Source organism: Empidonax traillii, unplaced genomic scaffold (genome assembly GCF_003031625.1).
Source record: "Empidonax traillii isolate 1590-97213 ecotype Southwest subspecies unplaced genomic scaffold, ASM303162v1 scaffold6:size4315531, whole genome shotgun sequence".
Classification (NCBI taxonomy): Eukaryota; Metazoa; Chordata; class Aves; order Passeriformes; family Tyrannidae; genus Empidonax; species Empidonax traillii.
Genome location: NW_020955199.1, coordinates 3,828,042 through 3,851,055, shown reverse-complemented (window position 1 = coordinate 3,851,055; position 23,014 = coordinate 3,828,042). Strand labels below are relative to the sequence as shown.

The 23,014-nt window shown below is 38.1% G+C and overlaps 1 protein-coding gene across 1 annotated transcript in view; it reads left to right on the top strand.

The window, feature by feature from the left end:
* Nucleotides 1-23,014, top strand: part of HAPLN1 (hyaluronan and proteoglycan link protein 1) — a 53,367-nt gene that overhangs the window by 10,296 nt on the left and 20,057 nt on the right. Inside the window, exon 2 of the mRNA XM_027880144.1 lies at nucleotides 15,611-15,736. Within this exon, the coding sequence (XP_027735945.1) occupies nucleotides 15,637-15,736 (100 nt within the window). The 5' untranslated portion in view covers nucleotides 15,611-15,636. The remainder of the gene's footprint in view (nucleotides 1-15,610; nucleotides 15,737-23,014) is intronic.

Here is a 23,014-nt window from a genome sequence, read left to right as displayed (position 1 = left end):
AAAAAAAAAAAAAAAAAAAAAAAAAAAAAAAAAAAAAAAAAAAAAGAAAAGGTAATCATTTGCCCCAGAAACTTTCCATCTTACTTCTAGAAAAAAAAATACAAAAAATTACACAGAGAAGATTTGGAAACAACAACAAAACCTACAAAAAAACCCTACAGCTTTTCGATTGTAAGTGACACATTTTAGTGATTCAAAGTTAAAACTAAAAAAAATAGATGTAGTAATAGAAATTATATATGGAAATTTATGCAACTTTTTTCAATGCAGTGGAATCCCTGATATTCACCTTGTTTAAATACATTGAATGTGAATGCCATGCATTTACTTTACAAAGATATAAATATCTACTCAAGTAGAAGACATATAAAAATCTGGTCAATGTGCTTTGAGCAACGAGGTTATTGATCTAGCTGAAGAAGACAAAAAAAGACAGTTCTGGCTCATGCTTTTTTGAAAATAGTCATATAACTTTCCATTATTTACTTTTCCAGAGGTTAATACGACATGAAAAATGTTAAATAATTACAGTGAAGGTTGTTGATGCTAATGTCTTCTGACTCATTGACTCAGAGGCAATAAAATTCATTTTGATTTCTTAACTTCATTTTCCTTTTAAAGTATCTATAGTTTCTCAAATTGTTAACTTATAATTTTGTAGATGTAATTGCAATGCTTTTAGGTACCTTTATTCAGAGCAGGTAAAATTATTCCATAGTTGGAATAATTTAGTTCCAACAACACCATCTAGCCTGTCAGTGTGTCTTGTAGCACATCCCCTCTCCTTGGGTTGGATGGATTGCCACTGCTTGTAAAGTGGTGCTAGTGCTAAGGGAAGAGTTCAGTTACCAGAGCGCATGATCTCCTCCGCACCAAAGCATGGGAAAGTGGTTAATTCAAGATGAAAAAAAATTCAAGACAAAGCAAAACCTGAGAAGCCACTGCATTGGAAATGTACCTCACATAATCACCCACGTCAACTCTTCTTTTCCCTCTTATTCAGCCCAATCAGTGCAGTGCATTTCATACTTATCTCATAAGGAGCTTGGGCCAGGGGACCATTTTTCACACCATTAATTGCACCCCCAAGGTACTTTGGTATTAGTATACTATGCTCACATTTTAACTACCTATTGCATAAAGAAGATACTAGGGATTTTAGATAATCTAGTGTATTCAAGGTTTTAGAAGGGGAAGAGTCCATTTCTGACTTTGGAGTTTCCCTTAGAGGAAAGCCCACATGAAGTTGGACTTACAGCTGGAAAAGATGTTTTCAGAATCATGGTGTCTGTCTGATCCCTGCTGGGGGCAGATATGATACACACCATGGTGATGAACTTTGTGGTCCTTTCCAATCCAAACCATCCCATGATTATATGATCTCTCCATGATTCTACCTGTTCACAGTAGTTCATTTAGGGGAAGCAACTGAGTGGTTCTGCCAAAGCTATTACCCAGAAAAGTGTTAATTGTGTTGTATTTAAACAGCAATTACTACACTTCTGACAAGATACTTTAACTTCTTTGAATCAAATAGGAGCTGTGGGCCTCCCTGAGAGAAGCTTTTCCAGGCAGAACACTGCAGGTTCCTCCAGGGATCACAGAGGTTCTTTTCACGAGCTCATATTCAGCAGGTTTTCTTCAGAACCATGAAAATAATTTGTAGTTCTTGCAAATTACTTCTCATCTCTACATCTTAAATAGCATTACAGAGACAGCAACTAGCATGAAGCCATTTGATACAAGTGGATATAAATTTAGAATGATACATATATTTATATTTTTTTAATAAAAGTCTTCAGGAACACATTTAACAATTTCAAAGCAAGGAGAAATCTTATGCATTTTTCTTGTACACATCCACTTTGCAGAGAATCCTGACTGACAATATGTACAGATGGTGACAGACTCAGCTCACAGTGCCTGTGCAGTGACTGTGTCCTGTACCCTGCTCAGAGGTATTGCACAGTCACCACGAGACTCAAGCAACAGACCAGCAAGGAACACTTTGCAGGAAAGCATTTTCAGGTCAGGATGTTTCCTCAGCTACCCTGCACTGATGAAAATGTTTCTCAGATTTATAGCATAACACTGCAGTAAGCTGTGGATGCGTCTTGTGGAATTAATAACTTTGTTTCAGTGACCGAGAAGTATATAGATGATGTTGTTTAACCAGTCCTCTTGCCTGCTAAAAATCAAATAGTTATCTTTGACAGTACCCAGTACTCTGTTTTGCCAGAAAGTTGGGTCACTTTTCCTTTCTTCAGATGGCCAGAAAAAGGAAAAATGGACCTGCATCATTACTATTGTCTTTTTCTTTATCCTTGTAAAACACTGAAAACCATATGAAAATACTTTCATATGCTTCAGAAAGGTTTACCTTAGTTTTTTTGGGAGTTGAGTGTTTTCCCTGGTTATTTCTTATTTGTAAGTTGTTGTTGGGTTTGTTGTTTGGTTTTGGTTTTTTTTTTCCAAGTTTTGGGGGGGATTTTTTTGGGTTTTATTCTGGAATTTTGGGGGGGGATTTTTTTTTTTTAATATTTTTTGCTTTTGTTAATTTCTTTTTCATAGAGTTTTGGGGGATATTTTTTCAGATAGTAGCATTGTCCTAGGTATTCTGGAACATTTAAAGAATCTATTTCTAGATGTCCTAGAGAACACTAGATAGTTAGATTTTATTGTTTTATATTCTTATCATACGAACACAAGAAAAGAGAATTTTGAAGCTGGAAGGGAACACACAAGTGGAAAGAGAGTAGAAAAAGTTTAAAACTTTCGTTGAGGAAATTAAATCTTCTGAAAAAAGGTAAAAAAATACCACTTAAGATAAAATCACAACTGACCGAGAAAGTGTAAGTGCTTAAAAGTTTGAAGTGAGCACAGAGAGGTTGGATACTGGACCATAGTCCTGGGAGTTCTTTCTTCCTGGGATTTACTGCTTGCTATGCCATGGCACAGCAGGGACCTGCAGGATGTCCCTCCCTGAGCAGCAAGTGAGGCCTTTCACTGCAAACAAGGACCCGGCGCTGTCACCGTCGAGGCCCGGGTTTGATTCCTTGTCAGGGCCACTCCCCGGGCAGATGGAGCTCGTTAGCCTTGTAAGGCAATCCATCTACGTCCTGAGGACCTCGCTGCCACCGTCCAAGCTCGCTTGGCCCCGGCAGATGAACCTCAGGATTAAAGGGTGGGCTCAGTTCCGCGCACACTGTGTCTCACCTAAAAAATCCAATGCGCAGGCTGGAAGGTGTAAAGACCTTCCCCGGTTCTTAGTTCATGAAGACTGGCCATTATTATATATATCTTTTATCCCCAGAGTGAATAACAAGACAGAAAATAGTTTCTTACAAGATTTTATTGAAAGGTAAATAAATAGTGAATAAATGTTAGAAGTTATGAAGAATTATAAAGAAAGAAATCAGCTGAAGTCCAAATATCCCTTTTGAGTTCAGAGCACACAATGAAAGTCTGTGTTGTAGTCAAGATGCTGCTATTTATAGCTTATACATCCAGAGTTTACACTAGAAATGAGTTTATAATGGAAAGTATGTCAGATTATGAGTGTGCCAGTACCTTTTTTCCAACAAAATCTAATTTGAGGCATTTAAACAGAGGTGTTTGGAGCAGACGACTAGTGTAGAAAGCATTTTTTTTTTCTTGTTTTCCCATAACCAATTTGAAATCCTTCAGAAAATATGTGTGCCAGCCCTTTTATAGTAATAATGAAGAGGGTTTCTTAGCTTTTAAATAGCATCTGACTTTAGAGCCTTTCATGTCCCAGTTGCAAAATAGAGGTCACCCACTATCTTACACAGTAACTTTGAGGAACTGCTCACAGCCACTGCACTCTGGTTTTGGTTTTCTCCTTTTGCTCTCACTCTGTTCTCAAGGGATGCGATCTATTGCAACCACTTAGACCATACCTAGAACTGAAGTCTCAACCAGATGCTTAGCCAAAAATTGTTCCACCCAGTTCCTCGCCTCCATTCTTGGAGAGAAAAAAAACCAACAAAACTTGTTTTGTTGCTGCAATTGTCCCCTTCCCATGGAAGGTATCACATTCCTTTAATTGATTTTCCCTGCAGCACATCTGAGACGCTGTGACTCCCTGAGACTAAAAAGCCTCTGGTATCTAACGGCAGGAATTGTGTTCCTCTTGACACCGACAAAGATCAAAGATAAATGCCTCAAGTTAGTCTAGAAGTAAAAGGCAAATGGTCCTCAGTCTACATTTGTATAAAGCAGATCCACGACTATACCTCAAAAGATGTGAAATGTAAATTTCTGATTAAAACAGCAGGGTTCAAAGGCATTAGTTCTGTGTAGTGTAATCTTTTAGTGTCATGTTGAAGGTGCAAAATTTATCTTCATTAAATTCAGGGTTTATGTGAATGCTTTTATGTCTGTGTTAGATTTAATTAGAGCACTGACCTGATTTTTTAGGAAGAGACTTCTACTGTCTACAGCCTTTCCAGGGAGACTAGGTTATTAAGATCTCATTTATTATATTTATTCTTCTCAGATTATTTCACTTTGATGCTCAAGAAACTGCTTTTTAAACAGAATATATTCTTCAAATTGATTAAAAGTAAAGTGTGTTTTCTAATATTGTTATCATGTGACAGCCAATGAAAATCTATTTTTAATGTGCTTATGTCAGTGACATCTTCTTTACTACTTTTTGCTATATTAGCAGCTATGGCCCCTAAAATGAGAAACTTCTCCCCTTGGATGTGTGTTTCCTGTGAGAATGTTAAAATAGCTGTTCTACATGAATAACCCAATTTAGAAACAGATTAACCACCACACAAGTATGAAGGAGGGGTGGGCATGGAGGTTGCATATGGGACCTGCTCAAGCCCATCCTGTGACATTCCTTTCCCAGAGAACAGAAGGTTAATATTTTGCAAATAAGTATTCACTTTCTGCTTGCAATCTGCAGTAACTGTGCAAGCAGACATTCTTTTTTCAGAGCAGATAATAATGTGTCTTGAGGATTCAAGAGAGGAAAAAAGAGACAAATTGTTTTATTGAAGGTTTCATGTTCAGTAATTTCTCTCCTTGTCTCGAGTAGGCACCTACTCGAGAGTATGACAAAATTCCTGCAAGCTGGGTAATCTTACGAGCTTTTACTGGTGCAATCATGTCAACCAAAAACATATCTTGCTTTGTCAGAGCATGTTCAACAGCCAAAGTTTGAATAATGGTCATCCACACACACGTGTGTGTATATGTATATACATACACACACACACACATATATATAAAAATGTGTGTATATATACACAAACAGCAATGTGTGTGCAGTGGTGCACATTAGAAAGGTTTCAGCTTTTTTCCCATTATAGCTCAGGCAGAGCATCTGCTCCCCAGTTTACAGTAGAAGCATCCACTGCAGCAGCAGGTACACTATCGTGGCCAAAATAGGTGCAAGTTGCTGGGCTGGTTCAAGCAAACCAGGTTGGCAGGTTTTTCTCCAAGGCAGCCATGGGTACAGGAGAGCAGGACTTAGGGTCTGTAGTTGCTCCACAGGTCATTGATACCATGGCACAAGTGCAAAAAACCTGTGCTTTTTATAATAAGAGCTCACTTTGTTCACCAACTGCTATCAATTATGCTTTGGGAGGCTTTTTTCCCCCCTCTTACAGCTATGCCTACACTAGGACTGACCTGTCAGCATTAGTCTACCTATCTAGCTAAATCAACAAACCTTCTCTAGCGTAGATTAAACTTAATTAGGCATTAGCACAGCTCCCAGTCTCTTGTTTGGCAGCCCTCAGGCTGAGAGGTGGAGCTCTTCTAGGGTTAGTTTATGGAGGCCTCCACAGGGATAGATTTGGTCATTTGGGGCTTTATTTCTTTTAACTCCTGATATATGACTCTTTAAAAACCCTGCCCTGGCAAAACAGCCTGGAGAACAGCATTTGTGGTGCAAGCCTTGACATTTTGATGTAAGTGGATCTGTGCATTTGGCCTCTGAGAAAGAAAGAAAGAAACTGAGCTGACTCCACAGTGTGGCAATCCTTTTTTCAGCAGCACAGCTTCACCTCATGGGTGAGGGTGTGTACTAGGGAACACTGCCTAGAGTGTGTTCAAAAGTGCTAATGAAATAACGTCTGTGGGGTTGAAGCACCCTGCATAATCCTGAGTACATGAAAGCACCAAAAAAAACCCCTGCATTTATTCTGGGTGACTGTGGAATTGCTGATCCCTGTAATTTACTTGTTTGAATGGAACACTGAAAAAACTAAGTGAATCCTATTCATTTAATTGGCATCTTTGAAACCCCATTGATTTTCAGCCTACCAGTGTTGTTGTTGACTAAGCAAGGATATGGCCTTGTCTGGCTTAAACTAAATCCATACAATTTCTTTGTTAGCTGAGTTTTCCAATTCAGAGGTTGCCAAGAAAACCTGTTGGTTTTTTTGCTGAAATCTGCACAGGTTTACCTGAAGGATGGACCATAAGCCAGCAGATATTGCTGGCAGTGAAAAATAAACCTCAGAACAGTTCAATTAACAATTACATCGATATTTTTAAAATTATCTTCTGTTTCATATCCTATACCTATGAATTAAAACCAATCCATACACTTTGGTTCTCTCAGGCTCTATATTATTGTGTACTAAACTCAACTCTCTCCTGTCTGTGGCTTTCCATACATTCTTTTTCTCAGTGTATGTTTATATATTATTTTTCTGAAGCAGAATGTAAGTATTTCCTAGATAAAGAACTTCAGTCACATCTTCCTACACCTGAATATATCTGAACCAAAATACAACGTGCTTTTGTTAATGTCCTTGGTGCACTAAACTGCACAACTAAACTGCGCACTCTGCAAGCTCCTTTGCTTACGTGGCCTAAGAGAGTTTTATTAACCATGATATGCTGCATCATGATTTTATCAAGCAGTTGTGAATTTAGTTGATCTTAATTCTCTGGTTTGCCTTTTCTGAAATTTCCTCAAGTCCTTGTGCTTTTTCATTACAAGGGTGTTAAACCACAGCACTGTGTTTGGAGGAGCTCCTGCATTCTTTTTCATGTTTTGTCTTTCATTTACAAGTATGTGTTGAAATTATCTTTATTTTCACAACTTAACATCCCAAATTACTCTCAGTGGTCCAGACTGGGGATGGAACTGCCATTTTCCTTGCTTTCTACCACACCTCTGAAATGTTAGGACTGACTTCTTCCCATTTTGCACATCACCACTGCAGCAGACAGAGAGAAACCTTCTGTATGACTAAGCATTTCAAGAGATAGGCCATTAAGTCAGCCACATGTGTCTCTATTTCATTTGCAGATATTTAATGACCTGTGTCAGGCAGAACAGCGTCGCTATTAGAGCATGGAGTTCATTTAGGAAATTACTGGAGTCAGATACTCTCAGAATATTAAAAGCTGCTTTGAGGTGTCTCTTGCAAGAAGTCCAAGTGATGAGAAAGGTGCTTTGCTGCCAGTGCTGAGTGTTACTGGAAGCAAGTTGTAGGTGTATGTGGATCAATAGGAAGCCCCATTCCATTATATTGGATCATATCATTAATAGCGGGAACCAGGAGAGTCTGGACATGTCATAAAAGAGAAGGAAAAAATTCTGCTTGAGACAAGAATCAATTAACCTACTTATTATTAAGGCTTTTGCCAAAAACTAGGTATCCAAGAACAAACAAAAGGGATCCCCTGTGTCATAATCTAGTCCTCTCCTATCCACATTCCCCTGCAGTTTTTCAGAGAGCAAGCAAGTTATGATTTAAAACTAGCTGTGTTTCTTTCCTGCATGCTAAAATGTGATTTAAACTACCTGTGTTTTTTTCCTTCATACTAAAATGTCTTCATGGAGGTTGTGACATTTTTCTACAGCTTAAAATCATGTAATTTCCAGTCTGAACTTATTTATGGCCCCACTAGTTCAGTTCTCAAGTCTTAGCTGAAATGTTCTTTTTCTCCTCTGGCATTTACTCTCTGTTATATTTATAGAGAGCAACTATATCCCTTCTCAGCTCTGTATTACCAGACTAACCAAGACAACCTCTTTTGGTCTCTTTTTGTAAAATGGGTTTTTCTTTTCTCTGATAGCCCAAAAAACCCTTGGATGTATCATGTTCTGAGCTACTCCCTTCTGATCCCAGGGGACCAGGGATATGGGCAGAATGCCTAAAGATGTTGCCAGTGGCATTGAGTGGAAAAAGAGATTGCAAGGTGACGAAGATAAACGTTAGTCAGCCTAGCTCTTCATTGCTCCCTGGCAGCCCTGTTGCCAAAATTTCCGTTTTCTCTTGCAGCATTTCTGGAGACCATCAAGCCACCCTTCCACTAATTCCACGATTCCCTTCCTTAAACTCATCTGGTGATGCTCTGAGGCAAAATTTTGAGGTTTAGCACAACTATGCCATCCACATTTTTTTTAAAAATCTTTGCCTCCTTATAATAATCTCTTCCTTCTTTATCCTAAATAATAATTTCCCATTTTGCCTCTTCCTGTTGAATTCCGTGAATGTCTTTTTCCTGGTTCTGCTGCTGTTAGATTCCTTAGTTCAAAGTGCAGCACTGCAATCACTGTAAGTCAATATCTACAACTGGTAGATATACAGAGTCTGGACCTTTGAATGTAGACTATTTTTTGGCATCTTTTTACATCTGACTGACCAAGGGTATCATGCAAGTCTCTGTTATCATTCTGCAAACCAGAAAACAATATTTTATTTTTAATAAATGATCAAATGTATTTTTGAACTCAAAATAAAAAGTAATTTTCAGACCATAGTTTGAATTTGTTGTATTCTCTTTATTGTTGATTGTTTCATAAATCAAAACCAAAACAAACAAAAAGTGAATACATAATAATAAGGTGACACAATTTAGTTTCGTTAAAGTTTGCAAGGATAGCCTTTATATTTTTTATAACCCCAACAGTCTTAAAAAAGTTCATTTGTTCTCGATAGAATTCAACTAACAAGATATTAACTAAACGATTATGTGACTCGTCTGTTTTTCTAGTGTTCTCAGGGTTAAGATACTGCAATGAAAAGATATTTAAGAAGAACAGGAGGAAGCATGGTACAAGTTGATATCTGCATGCTTATCTGTGTGTATAGATATGGTCAAGGGATATTACACGGAGCTTCAGAATATGAAAATGTGTGGTATTTTTTAGTGATGGCCTTGTGAAGAAGTCCCCTTCTCATCTAGACACCGACATATCTCATTATAGCAATGTGGCACCTTTCAACTGTAAATGTACTCATTTCCACAGCACCCTTTGAGCAACAGAAAATATGGTCACAGTGTCACTGATATTGAGCTTAGAAATAGAAAACCAACCCTCCCCACCACTTCCACATTCCCTTCAAGGTCCCACACAAAGGGTAGAGGGGGCAGAGTTGAACCCATGCCCCACAAAACCTGAACTAATGGCATGACCTCTAGACCTTCCCTTCCTTTAGAATAACTGATCTCAGTAGAAAGTATGTTTTGCCATTGATTGTAGATAAATTCAGTTAAAATTTTGCTGAAAGAATTGTGCTTTTACAAGTGATCTCCATATGGCTTTGATCTGGCTACACCCGCAGCCAATTCTTTGTTACCCAATATCCAAAGAAAACTTATGTATCATTGCAGTAAGAAGCAGATGTTTGATGAAAACCGTACTGTTGTAAAATTAAAGTGTTTACCTTCTTAGAGACAATGATTCAACAGGGACTTGCACTGGCAACATGAAGCAGCAATTTAAAAAATATGCAGAGCATTATATCTCTGCTATTATTTCTTTAGGAAACTGGCTTGTTAAAACTCATTCTCAATGAGATTGAAAGTGCAGACAGGGCAATTCTCAGATGATGAAATAAAAAAAGGGGTAGTACATGTAGGTTCTCATGGCTGGCTGGGCAAGGAATCCTGTTTTATTCTTTGCACCAGGATCCATAACTAAAATGTTATACTGCCAGTAATTCCTTACAGCAGGCTGGCACCAGCTCCTGCTCAGGAAGTCTGGCAGTGCATCTGTTCTCTCCCAGAGTGGCAGCCTTGAAGGATGTGAAAGCACTGTAAATGTTTTTAATTTTAACTTTTATATTGCTGTTACTGTCAGCTTAGCTGGGGAAAAGGAATGGGAACTCCATCAAATTTAATGTGGGGCAGTCAGAATGGAGATGTTGCACCTCCCCCTGATAAAACAAATATCATCTGGCCTATTTCCATAGCTCACATTATTATCAATTCATGGACGGTTTCCTAACATTACCGTTCCTATATCTTTAACAATATTTACTAAGTGAAATAAAAACAGGGAAAAAAAGAAGATACACTAAACAGGTTAAAAGAACAGATTTTAAGAACCTTCCTAATTATCTAAGCCATATGAGATTTATTTTTTCAATTATCTAAACAATACAGACATCCAGCTTATGTAATATAGTTATATAATTTATTATTTAAAAACTAGACCAAAGCCAAAAAATCAAACCCCAAACCAATCAAAAGAGTAAACAAACAAAACTCCAAGAAAACTAAAAAAGAAAACTACTCCAAACACTGTGTAATCAGTACTCCTTCAGAGATAGACCTTAAAGAACCCTTTCTGTAATCCTGTTTGTATCCAACCTAGATTACCAAATTTTCTAGCCTCTAATCCTAAAACCAGACCACATGACCCTATGAATAAAGTAAAAAGTACTGTTACTCCTCTGTATCTGGAATAAATTTCATATCTAATGGAAGGCAGACACTTCAAAAACCATAAAGACATTTTCTTTCTCTCTGCAAGCAATTTATCAGCATTCTTCCCAGGGAATTAATAGTCTGCAGGGGATTTCAGATGCCTCTGAATGGTCATGCTGCTTTTGCACTGAGCTGTTCTGCCCTGGGTTAGAGAACTACTCTGACAACCTGCTCTCCAGACAGCAACCGTCTGGCACTTTGGATAGCCCCAAGTCTCACACAGCCTCACAAATTTCCAAATTACCTTAACTAATGAAGTGTCATGGGAGGAGCCCTTGGAAAGCTAGCTCTAAGTCATTCTAATAGAGAATGTAAACATTATTATTCTCATGCTACCTATTGTTCTTTCTTCTTGTTGTGGCATCAGCAAAATTTCCTTTGTGGGAAACTCTTCAGCTTGGGGACCAGCCTGCTGAATCTGTCTTGCCTTGATTCCATCAGTCTGGGGGACTCTTTCACCAAGAAAAACTTGTTTTCTTAGTAAACTGAGTGAAAAACAGAATCCAGAGTAGATAGTATAAGGGTAGTCGTGACAAGAAGTGGATTTTCTTTTGATTTTGTTGTCCGAAGTCTCAAGTCTGTAGATGGAACTGAGTATACTTTTGTCTTTGGATAACGGAAGATCTTTGAAGGAGATAGGAGTAGTCATTCAAAGACAAATATTAATAGGCAGAAGGTATCCTAGGTCAGTGAAACACACACCTACCTTCCTTCCACTGACCACACTGGTGAGATATAAACTGACCTTAATAATAGTTTGAACTCCTGAGTGAAAAGTAAACGTTTCACTTACAGACACAATAACTTAAGAGTCCAAAATTTGCAGCCAAATTCCATTCTTATGGTTTGACTCAGCTGCCTCAAACCCCAGGTGTTTATTCTTGTATATAAAGTATGATCTTTAGGAGACTTGGGACAGACCAGAAATCTATTTGATCAGCTAGACTGAAGTATTTTTCTCCAAATTCCCAGTTTTAGGAAAGACTTTCAAAGAGAGTGAGTACTGCCTAGACTGGTCTTCCTCCTATTTTATTATCTACCATCAGTGTCTAAAGGTGAGAGACCCTTCATTACTGCAGCTAGCACCGTCTCCCTGACAATACACATATTTTGTTTCATCAGTATCAATTTCTCTCTGCTTAACACCAGTTCCCAGATGGATGAGAGCTCCACAGAGAGTGGGCCTTTAAAGGTTTATATTATACAGTAGGTTTGTGCATGGATGTGCATAGCCCACAAATTTGTATACTGTTTCAACCCGAAACTATCAAAACTGATTTTATTGATTCTGTTGCCTGGTTTAGATACCATTGGTCCCTACTTTTACTGGCTTCATGAATTAGGGAAAATTTATTCCATGACAGTGTCAGCAGGTGGGACATAGGAGGTGATGGTTGTACCACAATATGCCCTTGTGCCATTGTGAGTTCAGGTAGTGAGAAGTGAAAAGACCTTTCTTCTCAGGGGAACAAGCATCAGATATTAATATAAGACAAAATTAACTCCTGCGAACAAAAGCATTCCACAACAAAGGCTTTTAACTACTGCCAGAGAGAGAACGTTGAGTTAGGTGGACCTTGTCTTCACACAGTGGATTCTCTCATATTCTGTAGCCAGACAGTAGTTGCAGAAGTAAATAAGAAATATCTTATTTTATTAAAAACAGACATTGGTATGTAATGCTGTTTTTCAGTATTCTGCCTTTTAGAGAAATGCCTGTCTCTTTTGCAGTTGAATTACCTCAAGGCATTCTGTTAATTTTTGGAATATTATGTTAAATAATATTTAACATAAGCACAAATATTGGTGTTTTACAACCTTTTAGATTTGCTAGTAGTAGATGAATTATGACTGGGTAAGTGTGACAAAATGGTGGTTAATGTCAACATTTCAAATTGTATCTGAGAATGGAGAGTTCTTGAGAATTTAAACACTTAATGTACAGTGACCTTGAACACTTCCCTGAGCGTTGAAGTTTCCCTTTAAAAACCACTTCTCAGCTTCTTTGTGTCCTTGTCCAGAGGTATAGGAGATTCATAAACTGCAGTAATTGAAACTAGTGTGAATTTCTTGAGTATGACTAATCATTACTTCCTATTAAAAAAAAAAAAAAAATCACTTACTTCCAGCCAACGTTTTATTAATTTTAATATGGAAACATCCACACCTATCATGTCTCCCCTGAGGCCTTCCCAGCCTACTGCAGAAATGGAATCTGACATCTATCGCTTTGGCTAGAGCTGAGGATATGAACTCCTCTGGCTAATTGCTTTTTGGATAACCCATAAAACAGCAGAGGTCAGAGCCTTGGTCTGGTAAAGTGTCTCTGGCTTGATGCCGCAGCTCCCATTGTGGGGAATCCTAGTAGGAGAGTGGTACAAGGTTGTAACTCATGTCAGATACATGAATTTTCTCAGCTGTTGTTGCACTTGGCATAATCCATGTCTATTAACAAATCTAAAGTACCACCATCTTGGGTGTATCCCTCCAAAAAAAACACAGAATCAAATGTATCAGTCTGTAACCATAAAGTTGATTTTGTCCTTGTCTCTGGCATGTGATGTATAAAACTGTCCAGCTGAATCTAGGATATTTGAGGAAAAGGAAAAACAGATCTTCAAGTCATCATTGACCTGCCTCTCATCCTGCCTTTGTGATGCTGCCACATAAACTCTGTAGAGTAATAGGGTATTTGCCCAAAGGTACAGGTAAATATCACTGAAAGGTGTATCCTGCCCCTCTCAGTGCATCCCACTCAACCTGAAACTATTTGTTCTGACAACCACCACCTGATGGTGCTATATGGAGGAATTTCCCCCATTAGGGAGACTTTAACAAGGAAGGGAGGCATGTGTGGATTTCTCCATCCATGTAGCCAGAAAGTAAATCTTACTCCTCAACAGAGCCTCATTCCCTGTGCACTCAAAGCTTGGTGGAGATGGGGATACTGTCCTCAAGGAAGGTCATGTAATGTAGTTATGTGACTATTTCTTTTCACTACTGCCACAGAAAAGAGCAGGTTATGGTGAGAGGTAGAAGCCAAGTGTTAATGAGTGGTTAAGGGTCTCCCAGAGCAGGTCTGCAGAGCACCTGGGGGCTTTGTCCCTACTTACTGATCCCAGGAGAAAAAGAATTAGATAGATAAATTAGGCAGATATTAGTCAACAGCCAAAAAAAATAGACCCCAACCCCAAAGCTTTTTCACTCTTGGAGGAAATACATGGTGTGGCTGGTCTGGAGTTTGTGAGGGACTGAGCAGTGTGTCTTTACACTGGCGTGTCCTGCCCTCTCAGTCAGTCAGGCCAGCAGTCCCCTAGTGCAGGAGGAACACCCAGCTGCCCTTGTGTGGCCATCCAGACAGCCCATGCTCGATCTGATGTGCTCTAGAGGGAGCCATATGTGTCCTTGCTCTCCAGAATGGAGGTCACCAGCCTCCCAGGCTTTCCAGGAAAGAGGGAGTGGCCTTAAGTTACTGAGCGAGGACCACCTGGAAAACAGTGTTCAGACAGCACTTGTGCTACCTCTAGACACTCCACAGTAAGGATTAGGGGATGCTAAGTTGGCTTTGATCTCCCTCTCAAACCGGCTTTGAAGAAATGGAAGGGCAGGCAAGTAACATGCATGTTCTAATATGAAAAAATGACAATGACATTTCTGCATTGCAGCCTGTAGTAGGGGTTGATTCAGATTACAGTATTTGGATCTAGACTTGAAACAATTCACTGCTTGTGTCTATCTGAGGATAGGGACTCTTTGTGAAACTCACACCTTGAACCAGGTTTTGGCTGAGTACCCAGCAAATTTTATGTTTCTAGATCTAATAGAGAAAATGGGAGGGAAAAATTATCTCTGCATTAGAAAGTATATTAATAAGGCTGCCATTATCTGATGACAAGGGGGAAAAAAACCCCTAATCTCTTGAAAGGCAAAGTTGGGAAATAGCTCTCTTTTATTTCAAGAAATAAGAGTAATAAAACATATAGCTATAAAACACACAGCAGTCCAAACCCTCTGCATAAAACCAACCTCTTGTATTTTATACCTCCTTTTCTATTTCAGGTCTTCATTTGCCTAATTACTTCTCAGAGGTTGGCAGAGATTTTCCCTGCAGCGCTGAGCTCTGCTGACTGCAGAGACCCTACCTGGCACTCTAAGTTAGTGCGTCAGCATTCTAGGTAGAAATGAATGAGAAATCAATCAGGGTAACTGCAGTGGCAGCATATACAACTCTAACCTACTTTGTGCATGGTTTCAAACATTTCATTGTGTAATTTAGGCATCTTTTAAAATGGTAAGTGGATCTGAAATAAAATGGATCGTCCTAGTCAGCCTAATAAATGTTTTGTCATCTTTACTTCTTAGCTCAAGCAACCTTGTCACCCTTACTGTTAAGGTAAATTGCAGCCTTGATTGAAATGCCAAATCCTACAAGAAGGTTGTTTTAATCTTGAAAATCTATTACCAGCAGATTGCATCAGGCAGTGGATATAGATACAGTAATATAGCTTTGATTGTTTTAATTGTATGTTCAGATGAGGTCTAGAGCACATCTGGAAAAGCAAAAGTACACGAGAACCTGTTTTGAAACACAAATACTGCTCAGGTATGGTCTTGCAAGGAGTTTGGTTTAGGAATATTTGTCTGTGCATTTTCATGTTTTCATGCTGTATTTCTGCACAGGCAGAGTTAAATATGGATTGCCAGTTTCATTTAAGTCCACAATAAAAAGGTCCAACCTTCATGCTTAAAAAATTAGCAGATTTTCTAACTTTCTCAGCTGAGTGGGTTAAATACGTTACAAACCCTCACAAGATCACTGCTCTAACAAGTTGTGCAGTGCAACACTGTAAAGGTTTCCAAAAATTCACAAGCCTCTCCTTATGTGATGCCCTTACAGTGAAGAAGATTCTTTTGGCTATAAAGATGAAAAGTCTACTTTTTCTGGTGCTGATTTCTGTCTGCTGGGCTGAACCTCACCCTGACAACTCCAGTCTGGAGCATGAAAGAATTGTTCACATTCAAGGTAAGGAAATACACAAGAAAATACCAATATCTTTATGTTGTTGAGGGAGACAGAATAATGTGCTTAATGATCTGTAATTTATTATTTTTTTATGCTGCCACACTGTTTTTAAGTATTATTATTGCTGGTGACCAAACCTTTTCTTTTCTGGTTCTGTTTTATTATTATTACTCCTAAGGAAAGTAAAAAATGAAAGTTGCACTGTTTAATAGCACTTAGTCACAACCTTGCAAATATTAGTGAGTAAAGTACAGCATGATTTAAGGCAAAGGGGAAAAGCATGCATCTTAAAATAATAAGCAACTGCAGTGGGTTGAAATACTTCAGTTTATTGTGAAATAGATTTGATTTTAAGAGATCTGCCATCCATAGTTCTTCACAGTACAGAAATTTATTGCTGTGCATTATTTAAAAAGGCTCAGCACATTTAAGATCCTAATTTCACAATTTAAACCAGAAAAAAAAAAAGTAACTTACCCCAAGAGAAATGTGCCTTTCCTCATACCTTTAATTCACACTAAACATTATCCTAGCCTCCTGCATAATCCTGTTTGGTTCATGTTTGAATCCCAGAGCTTATAGCTGTGGCAGGATTTGAGTCTGCAGCACAATGCAGCTGTTTTTTAAAGTCCCAGCTTCAGTCACTGAGGGTCATCTTCTATAAGAAAAAACAAGGGGTTTATACAGTTAGGACAGGCAGAATGAACAGGGATTTTCCTGCTTTCACTCCTGTATTTCTTGGAGCTGGTTTAAATAAATTCTGCAAAATTAGGAAATCCAGATTTTTGTTCCCCCTACTCCCTCTCTCTTTAAAGTTTGATTCTTTCTCTGAACAGCTGGCAAATTTTGTTATTTGAGTTTTTGTGTAAACATGAATTACGAAGGTAGAGCAGGTTACTGGGGAAGGCTGAGCATTTAAAAGTTCACAGGAGAGTCATAGAAGTTAAAGCTACCTCGCACTTTTAAAACAGGCACTGGGATTGTCAAGGTCAAACATGGAATAACAAGGAGCTGCCTTGCCTCTGAGCAAACTCTCAGAATGAAGGTCAAATGAATGTGTTAGATCAAAATGAACACATACCACTGTTGGGAGATGAGGAACATTTGATCTCCAGGGCAAATTTCAAATTAGACATCAATCTCTAATAAACATATATTTTGCCTTTCCTTGTATAATGCAGCTTCTTGTCTCTGAACTTCATCTCTTTTGGAGGGTTAACTTAGTGGACTAGTCAGCAGTTCAGTGCAATTCACAAGTCATACATTCACTTATTAGCAACTTCAGCATGTGTACAGTGAAAGTTCCAAATAGTTCAAAACTCACAGAAGTTTCAAGATGGACCTTTCTCCCTGTCCACGGAAATTAACCTGTACCTCAAGAGTTTATTCCTACAAGGAAAGCTGGATAAAGCCTTAAATTTGGGCTCTACCATGAGCTTTGTACATCATCTGGTTCAGACTCTGAAATACATAGACCACAAATCAGAGAGAATAAAGCTGCTTGAGATTTGGCATTTTCACATGTAATTTTTGTTATTCCTCTCTGCATTGTGGCTGGGATTCCTCCCTCCCCAAAGCTGCATAAACACAGTGTTCTACACCGGGAAATGGGCTGGAGATCAGGGAACACTGTGGAACACATGTGTTATAGCTTCATACAAAAGGTATTTTTTATCACATTAAGAAGTCTGGTATCCCTCTTCTCATCTGAAATCCAAGAGATATGTAGCTAATCTCTTCCTGGATTGCATGCCCGGGAATGTCTTGGAATTACAAAAGGTGTGGGTGAATGTTGTGTAGTTAATTACTCATACAGAAATGGAAGAGATTTTCTGAGGCAGTGAAGGAAACTATCTTCTATTCCCCCTTCTTTACATCATGTAATCTCCTGTAGGCTGAGTTTAATTTTTAAAAAAGTTTGGTTTCAGATCTCCTGACTGCAAAACAGTTTTGCACCCTGCTTTTCTGGTATGAAAAAACGCTCCTAATTCTCCATGTTTCTTGTATGGCCTTATGCTTCTCCTACTGTTGTTCTTTAGCTTCAAATAACATTTTGTCTTTTTTGATGTTCATAACATTCAAAACATTTGGTGTTTTGATGTTAATAACACCATATCCTCACAGCCATCATTTGAGTATACTTTTTCAAATTCTTCTCTAAGTGTATAACCTCCAGATTACAATTATAATTTGATATTTTAACCTGATAATGCTAGCAGTTCATCTCTACACGGGTTCTTATTCAAATTCATATTCCTTGAGTCCACCCAGCCAGGATTTTATTGCAGATGAAATCTTTGGCTGCCTTTAGTATTTTTGTTTTCCAGATAAAAATGCTTTGTTCTTCAGACCTGGGATCAAATTTGCATTCCTCCCACCTGTGCTGCAGTGCTGGTTAATAATCTGTTTTGATAGACAGTATTTAGCAGTCAGTGTTCCTCATTGTCACTTGCAGTTAACAAGTAGAAGCTTTATATCAACAAGTCTTCATACTGGGCCTTAAAAATCTAGATTATGCATTCAGTATTAGATGTTATCATACTTTTCCCAACCTTCTTTCTTCAGACTTTCTAAATATCCATTCTCTTCCCTTCAGTGTTACTTAATATACCATGTGAAAATTTAATTAATTCAATAGTCACAATTACTTTATGAGGTAAAATTAGTTGAAATATTAAAGACTCAGGCATTATAAAGGAGACAGTTCACTGGCTTTTTTCATGTATTTTCTATTTTCACCCTGAGCTGCAGGCAATGGATATATCACATTTCCCTGGACTTATAAATTTATTTTTATTATATAGCTGATATCAAGCTAGTCTGACAGTCTTTGGTAAGTATCTACTGCATTTTATCCCTCTTTCTAGTACTTTGTGTCTGCTCTTCAAAAGTTTTCCTTCATTGTTCTGAGGCCTTGTTTGCTGTGTAAGGTCAAACTAATTAGATTGTTAATGGTTGAATTACTTCCCTTACACATATTTTTCTGCCATGTAGAAATACATGGTAGTGTCTTAAAGTGACAGATGAGGTCATACCTCTACTACCAGGTCTACTTACCCCAATTTGCTGCCCCTCCATTAATGTTAAAAACTCCTGCCATCTCTCTCAAACTCAGCATTTGTTGAGTCATGTCAGAACAAACAGTGTTTCATAGACTGTGTTGTTTCTGCCTCCCAACTTTTCACAGTATTCCTTTCAGTTCATTTCCTCTGGCCCAATTGCTTTGTTTCTGTCTTTTTCTTCTTTGGTTTTATTCCAATATCAAGAACAAAGTTTGTGAAAATATCTTAAGGTGCATTTTATCTCTCCTGTGACTATTTTCTTTGCTGAAGCCAGTGGTAGATTTCATGGTTTTGGTCAGGCTGCTCTGTTATCCCAGGCTGCTTGACCATATTCCCTTCCTCTGGTAGTTTGTCTGCATAAAAAAATAATTCTAGTTTCACTTCTTTGGATAAAAAAGACAGAGCATTGAATTTAAAGATGTGTTGTCCCCATCATCCCAGAAAAACTCTGTGTACCTTAGGGGGATACTGGTTCCACTCTTTAGAAAAAGTCACAATTATAAATGAAGAAATCATTTGGTGAATGAAAAAATGGGATTAAAGCTTCCCTAGCCACTTAAATGCCCACAACAAGAAAACACTGCTCTAAGCATATCAATGCAATTAGAGAATTGTATTTTCCTCTGAAGACAAGATTTTTGAAGGGCTCTGTGATCCTTGAGAGAGGACAACTCTTCTCAGTGCTCACTTTGTGTATCTCCCTAAACTGTTCATGGTGCCACTTGCTGACCAATTACTCAAAGAGACAGAGTGCCCTTCAGAGATAAAAGCATTCCTTTTGTGTGTAGCTGCTCTACAGCATAAGCAAGGTTGACCAAGACACTGCAGTAATTGCTAAGTTAATTACCTGAGGGAAGCCAGAGCCGTTAGAAATTACTCCATTTTTTCAGGTTCTAGAAATGCAACAAGAAAGGGCAGCAATGAGAACACAAAGTTTGGTTTGTGAAGGATCAACATTTAAAATTTTAGCTTTCTCTGGATATGAGACGTTTGTACTATGCATCATTTCTTTACCTTTGGGATACGAGAATGCACCCCTTTGCCTCTTGAGACCTCTGCACACACCAAAAAAATGTGTCCACATGGAATGGACAGAAAACTTTCTAGTAGTACCTTATTGAACCAAACAAACCCAAAACACACACACAGACAAAAAAGTCAATCAATTAATCAGTAAAAAAGGAAAGGAAATAATTGATCAACTTGTTCTGCATTATAATGAGCTCACTTCCCTTTTTACAAAACAGACCAACACCAACAGAGAGCAAGAAACTTCACAGACTTTCTGGACCAGCCAAAAAAAAAAAATAGAAGAGATTAAATGCGCTATTGATCTGACCTCTTACACTAATTCTTATCTTCCCAAGTTTTATGCTTTTACCCTTTCCTTTAGATTTCCTTCTTTTGGCCCAGCTTTCTGCATTTTTCCTTTTTTTTCCAGTGATTTTACATGTTAATTCTTTACGTTTTCTTGCCTTTATCTTTTCCACTTAAAATTTTTTCACAATTTTGTTGCCATTTAGGACAGTTTAGGTAATGCTATGATCCATTGTGCTTTCTCGTAACTGAGATGCTCCTTTGACATCCACACATCATATTTTGCTCTACAGATCGTGGTCTGTTGCACCAGCAGGTGATAGAAATGACAGCAAAGAGCAGCTTCACCTCCTGTTGTCTTAGTGCTTCTATTAAAGGCATTCAGGTTTGCATGTTCAGGCTCAGACCTTAAGCTATAGGTGTCAAGGTATTTGGGTTGTAAAAAATTATTACAGCAGCAAAACTATTTACAGGAAGCATAAATTTAAATTATTAATTTGCCTTTACATGTTTCATCAGTCTATATATATATATATATATAGTCATATATATATATGTATACATATACATGTATATATATATATGTATATTTGAAGGTAATTAAAGAACTGGAAAAGCTCCTCAACGTTTTTGTGTAATATTTTGGTTTTATCAGTCTTAATGCCACCCATGAAGATTTACTCCTGTGCAAAGACATTATCATGATTTCTGTTCTGTTCTGCTCTATGAGCCCTGATCTTCATGAAATTTATCTGTACCAAAGCAAAACATACTTAAAATTTATTTGAGGCAATAATTTAGAAGAGCTGAAGTTTGTTATTTCCCTGATGGTTTTATGCGCTCTTAGGTCTCCCAGAAACATAAACTTGAGTTAATATGTCCTCTTTACCAGTTCCCCCAGACATGTTGCTTAAGTTGAGTAGGTGGAATCTGCTAAAAAATGTTTTATCTCAGTCTTGTAATGTCTTTGTTATAAAGACAGATTTCTTCCCTATCATTTATAAAACAGGTATTTTTAGCTGTACTATTATTTGGAAACTGAAGTTGTTAACTAAGATTTATCTAGTATCTATCTTAGCAATTAAACTTAAAAGGAATGTGTAGGGAGTATTCTGTCCTGTCAGTTTAGAGGTAGGAACATGGGATTTGTAGCCTGGTATTTTTTTTCTCATGACACAATCAAAATGACATTAACCCTTGTGCCAAAAAAGAATAACTTTTACTAGTTTTACAGATGATATACGAAAGTTTTTACATTTTTCTTCCAAAAAACCAGTAAAACAGTAGTTAATTAAAACACAGATAGAAAAAATGTGAGAGAAGTATGTGGAAAAAAGTGTGTGTGTAACTCTTCATCATGTTCTTCCCTCAGGACTCCCTGAGTAATAGATCCATATACAACTGTACCAATAATGCACTTCTTCAGATATTATAGCAAGTGGGAATTAGTGTTATCACATAAATTATTTATGGTTGTTATGTAAGCACGTTATGATCACAAGATGCCAGTGCTATGGGAAGTGTGAGGATATTTTAGCATGAGAGTTATACTCAAGATCCTTGTAACACCAGAGGAAACCAAGAGACAACTCTGTGTTTATTTAAAGTAGAATGGCAAACAGTATTATCAACCTAAGGGCTTGCTAAAAGTGGGAACCTTTAGGAAATGCATGACTTTATCTGACAAAACACATCTATGATGTGACCTTAAGATGTTTTTTCACTTTAGAAATGCATGTCTTGTTCTCCACTATCACTTTGGAAGTTATTCCATTAAAATGTGGGAATAATCAACTTTTGTAGCCAGGTCAGCATACACTTGTGTACATTACTCGTGGGTAAAGTACATAAAGCTGTTTGCCAAGGGTTGCGGTGTGACCTATTCCCTCTGCCCCACACTGTGTTCTTGGTCTTACAAACCTGGCTTGCCATCCTTCTTGAGTGCAGGTGCCAGTTAAGAGAGAAAATTAAAAGGGAAAAAAGAAGAAAACATTACAGTAAAAAAACAAAACAAAACAACAACAAAAACCAACAACAACAAAAAAACCCGGCACAACCGAAAAGTTACTACTGAAAATACAAAAAAATTAATATCTTTAAATGTGTCAGCACTAAACTTTGGAACTAAACCAATAAGCCAAGGAAACAGAGAGAGGGAGGATAGAATAGCTGGACAATTTGCTGTGGCAGTGTCTGTGGCATTACTTAAAGCTGCAAGATACCCTTTCACCTGCAGTATATACCTGCTTGATCTGGCACCACTGAGATACAGTAAAATAAGTTTTTAAGTAAGTTTTTATCTGTGGCACACAGTCTTTCCCTGGGTAAGCAGCTCCCAGAGTTGTGTGTTATCCCTCACAGCTGGACATCTTCCACAGCTTGTACAGGCTTTGTTTTAGCTGGCTTGGCTGTATCTGCATTATTCTGCCTTTGTCATCCATCTAATTGCACACAGCCCGTTAGAATCCAGCGTAGGGAAGCAGGATTGGAAAAAATACAGCAAATTAGTCACCAGTGGTGCATAGTTCTGTGCTAACAGCTTAGTTGTTGCCTGTCTTGCAATGCAAAATACGCCCGCAAGGCTGAAAGCCCCACCTGGGAAACCTTTCTCATCCTGCTTCTGCCCTTGGAGTTGAGACCAGAGCCAATCACTAGGCTGTTGTCATCTCTATTCCCAAGAGAAGGAATAGCTGGAAGTTGTTTGAGACCGTTTGTCCACCCTATGAGGCTCTGGAGTGGCCATGCCAGTGATCTGCCTTGTCTCCAGCAAGAATCCAAGCCATCCTATTGCAGATAGCTCCTTAAAGATGGTTAAAACCTCTTTAATTTGGGGGTTTCAGAGCTTACAGTTGTTTGGCCATTCACCCTACAAGTTATCTGATGCTGCTTCTGGGGAAAA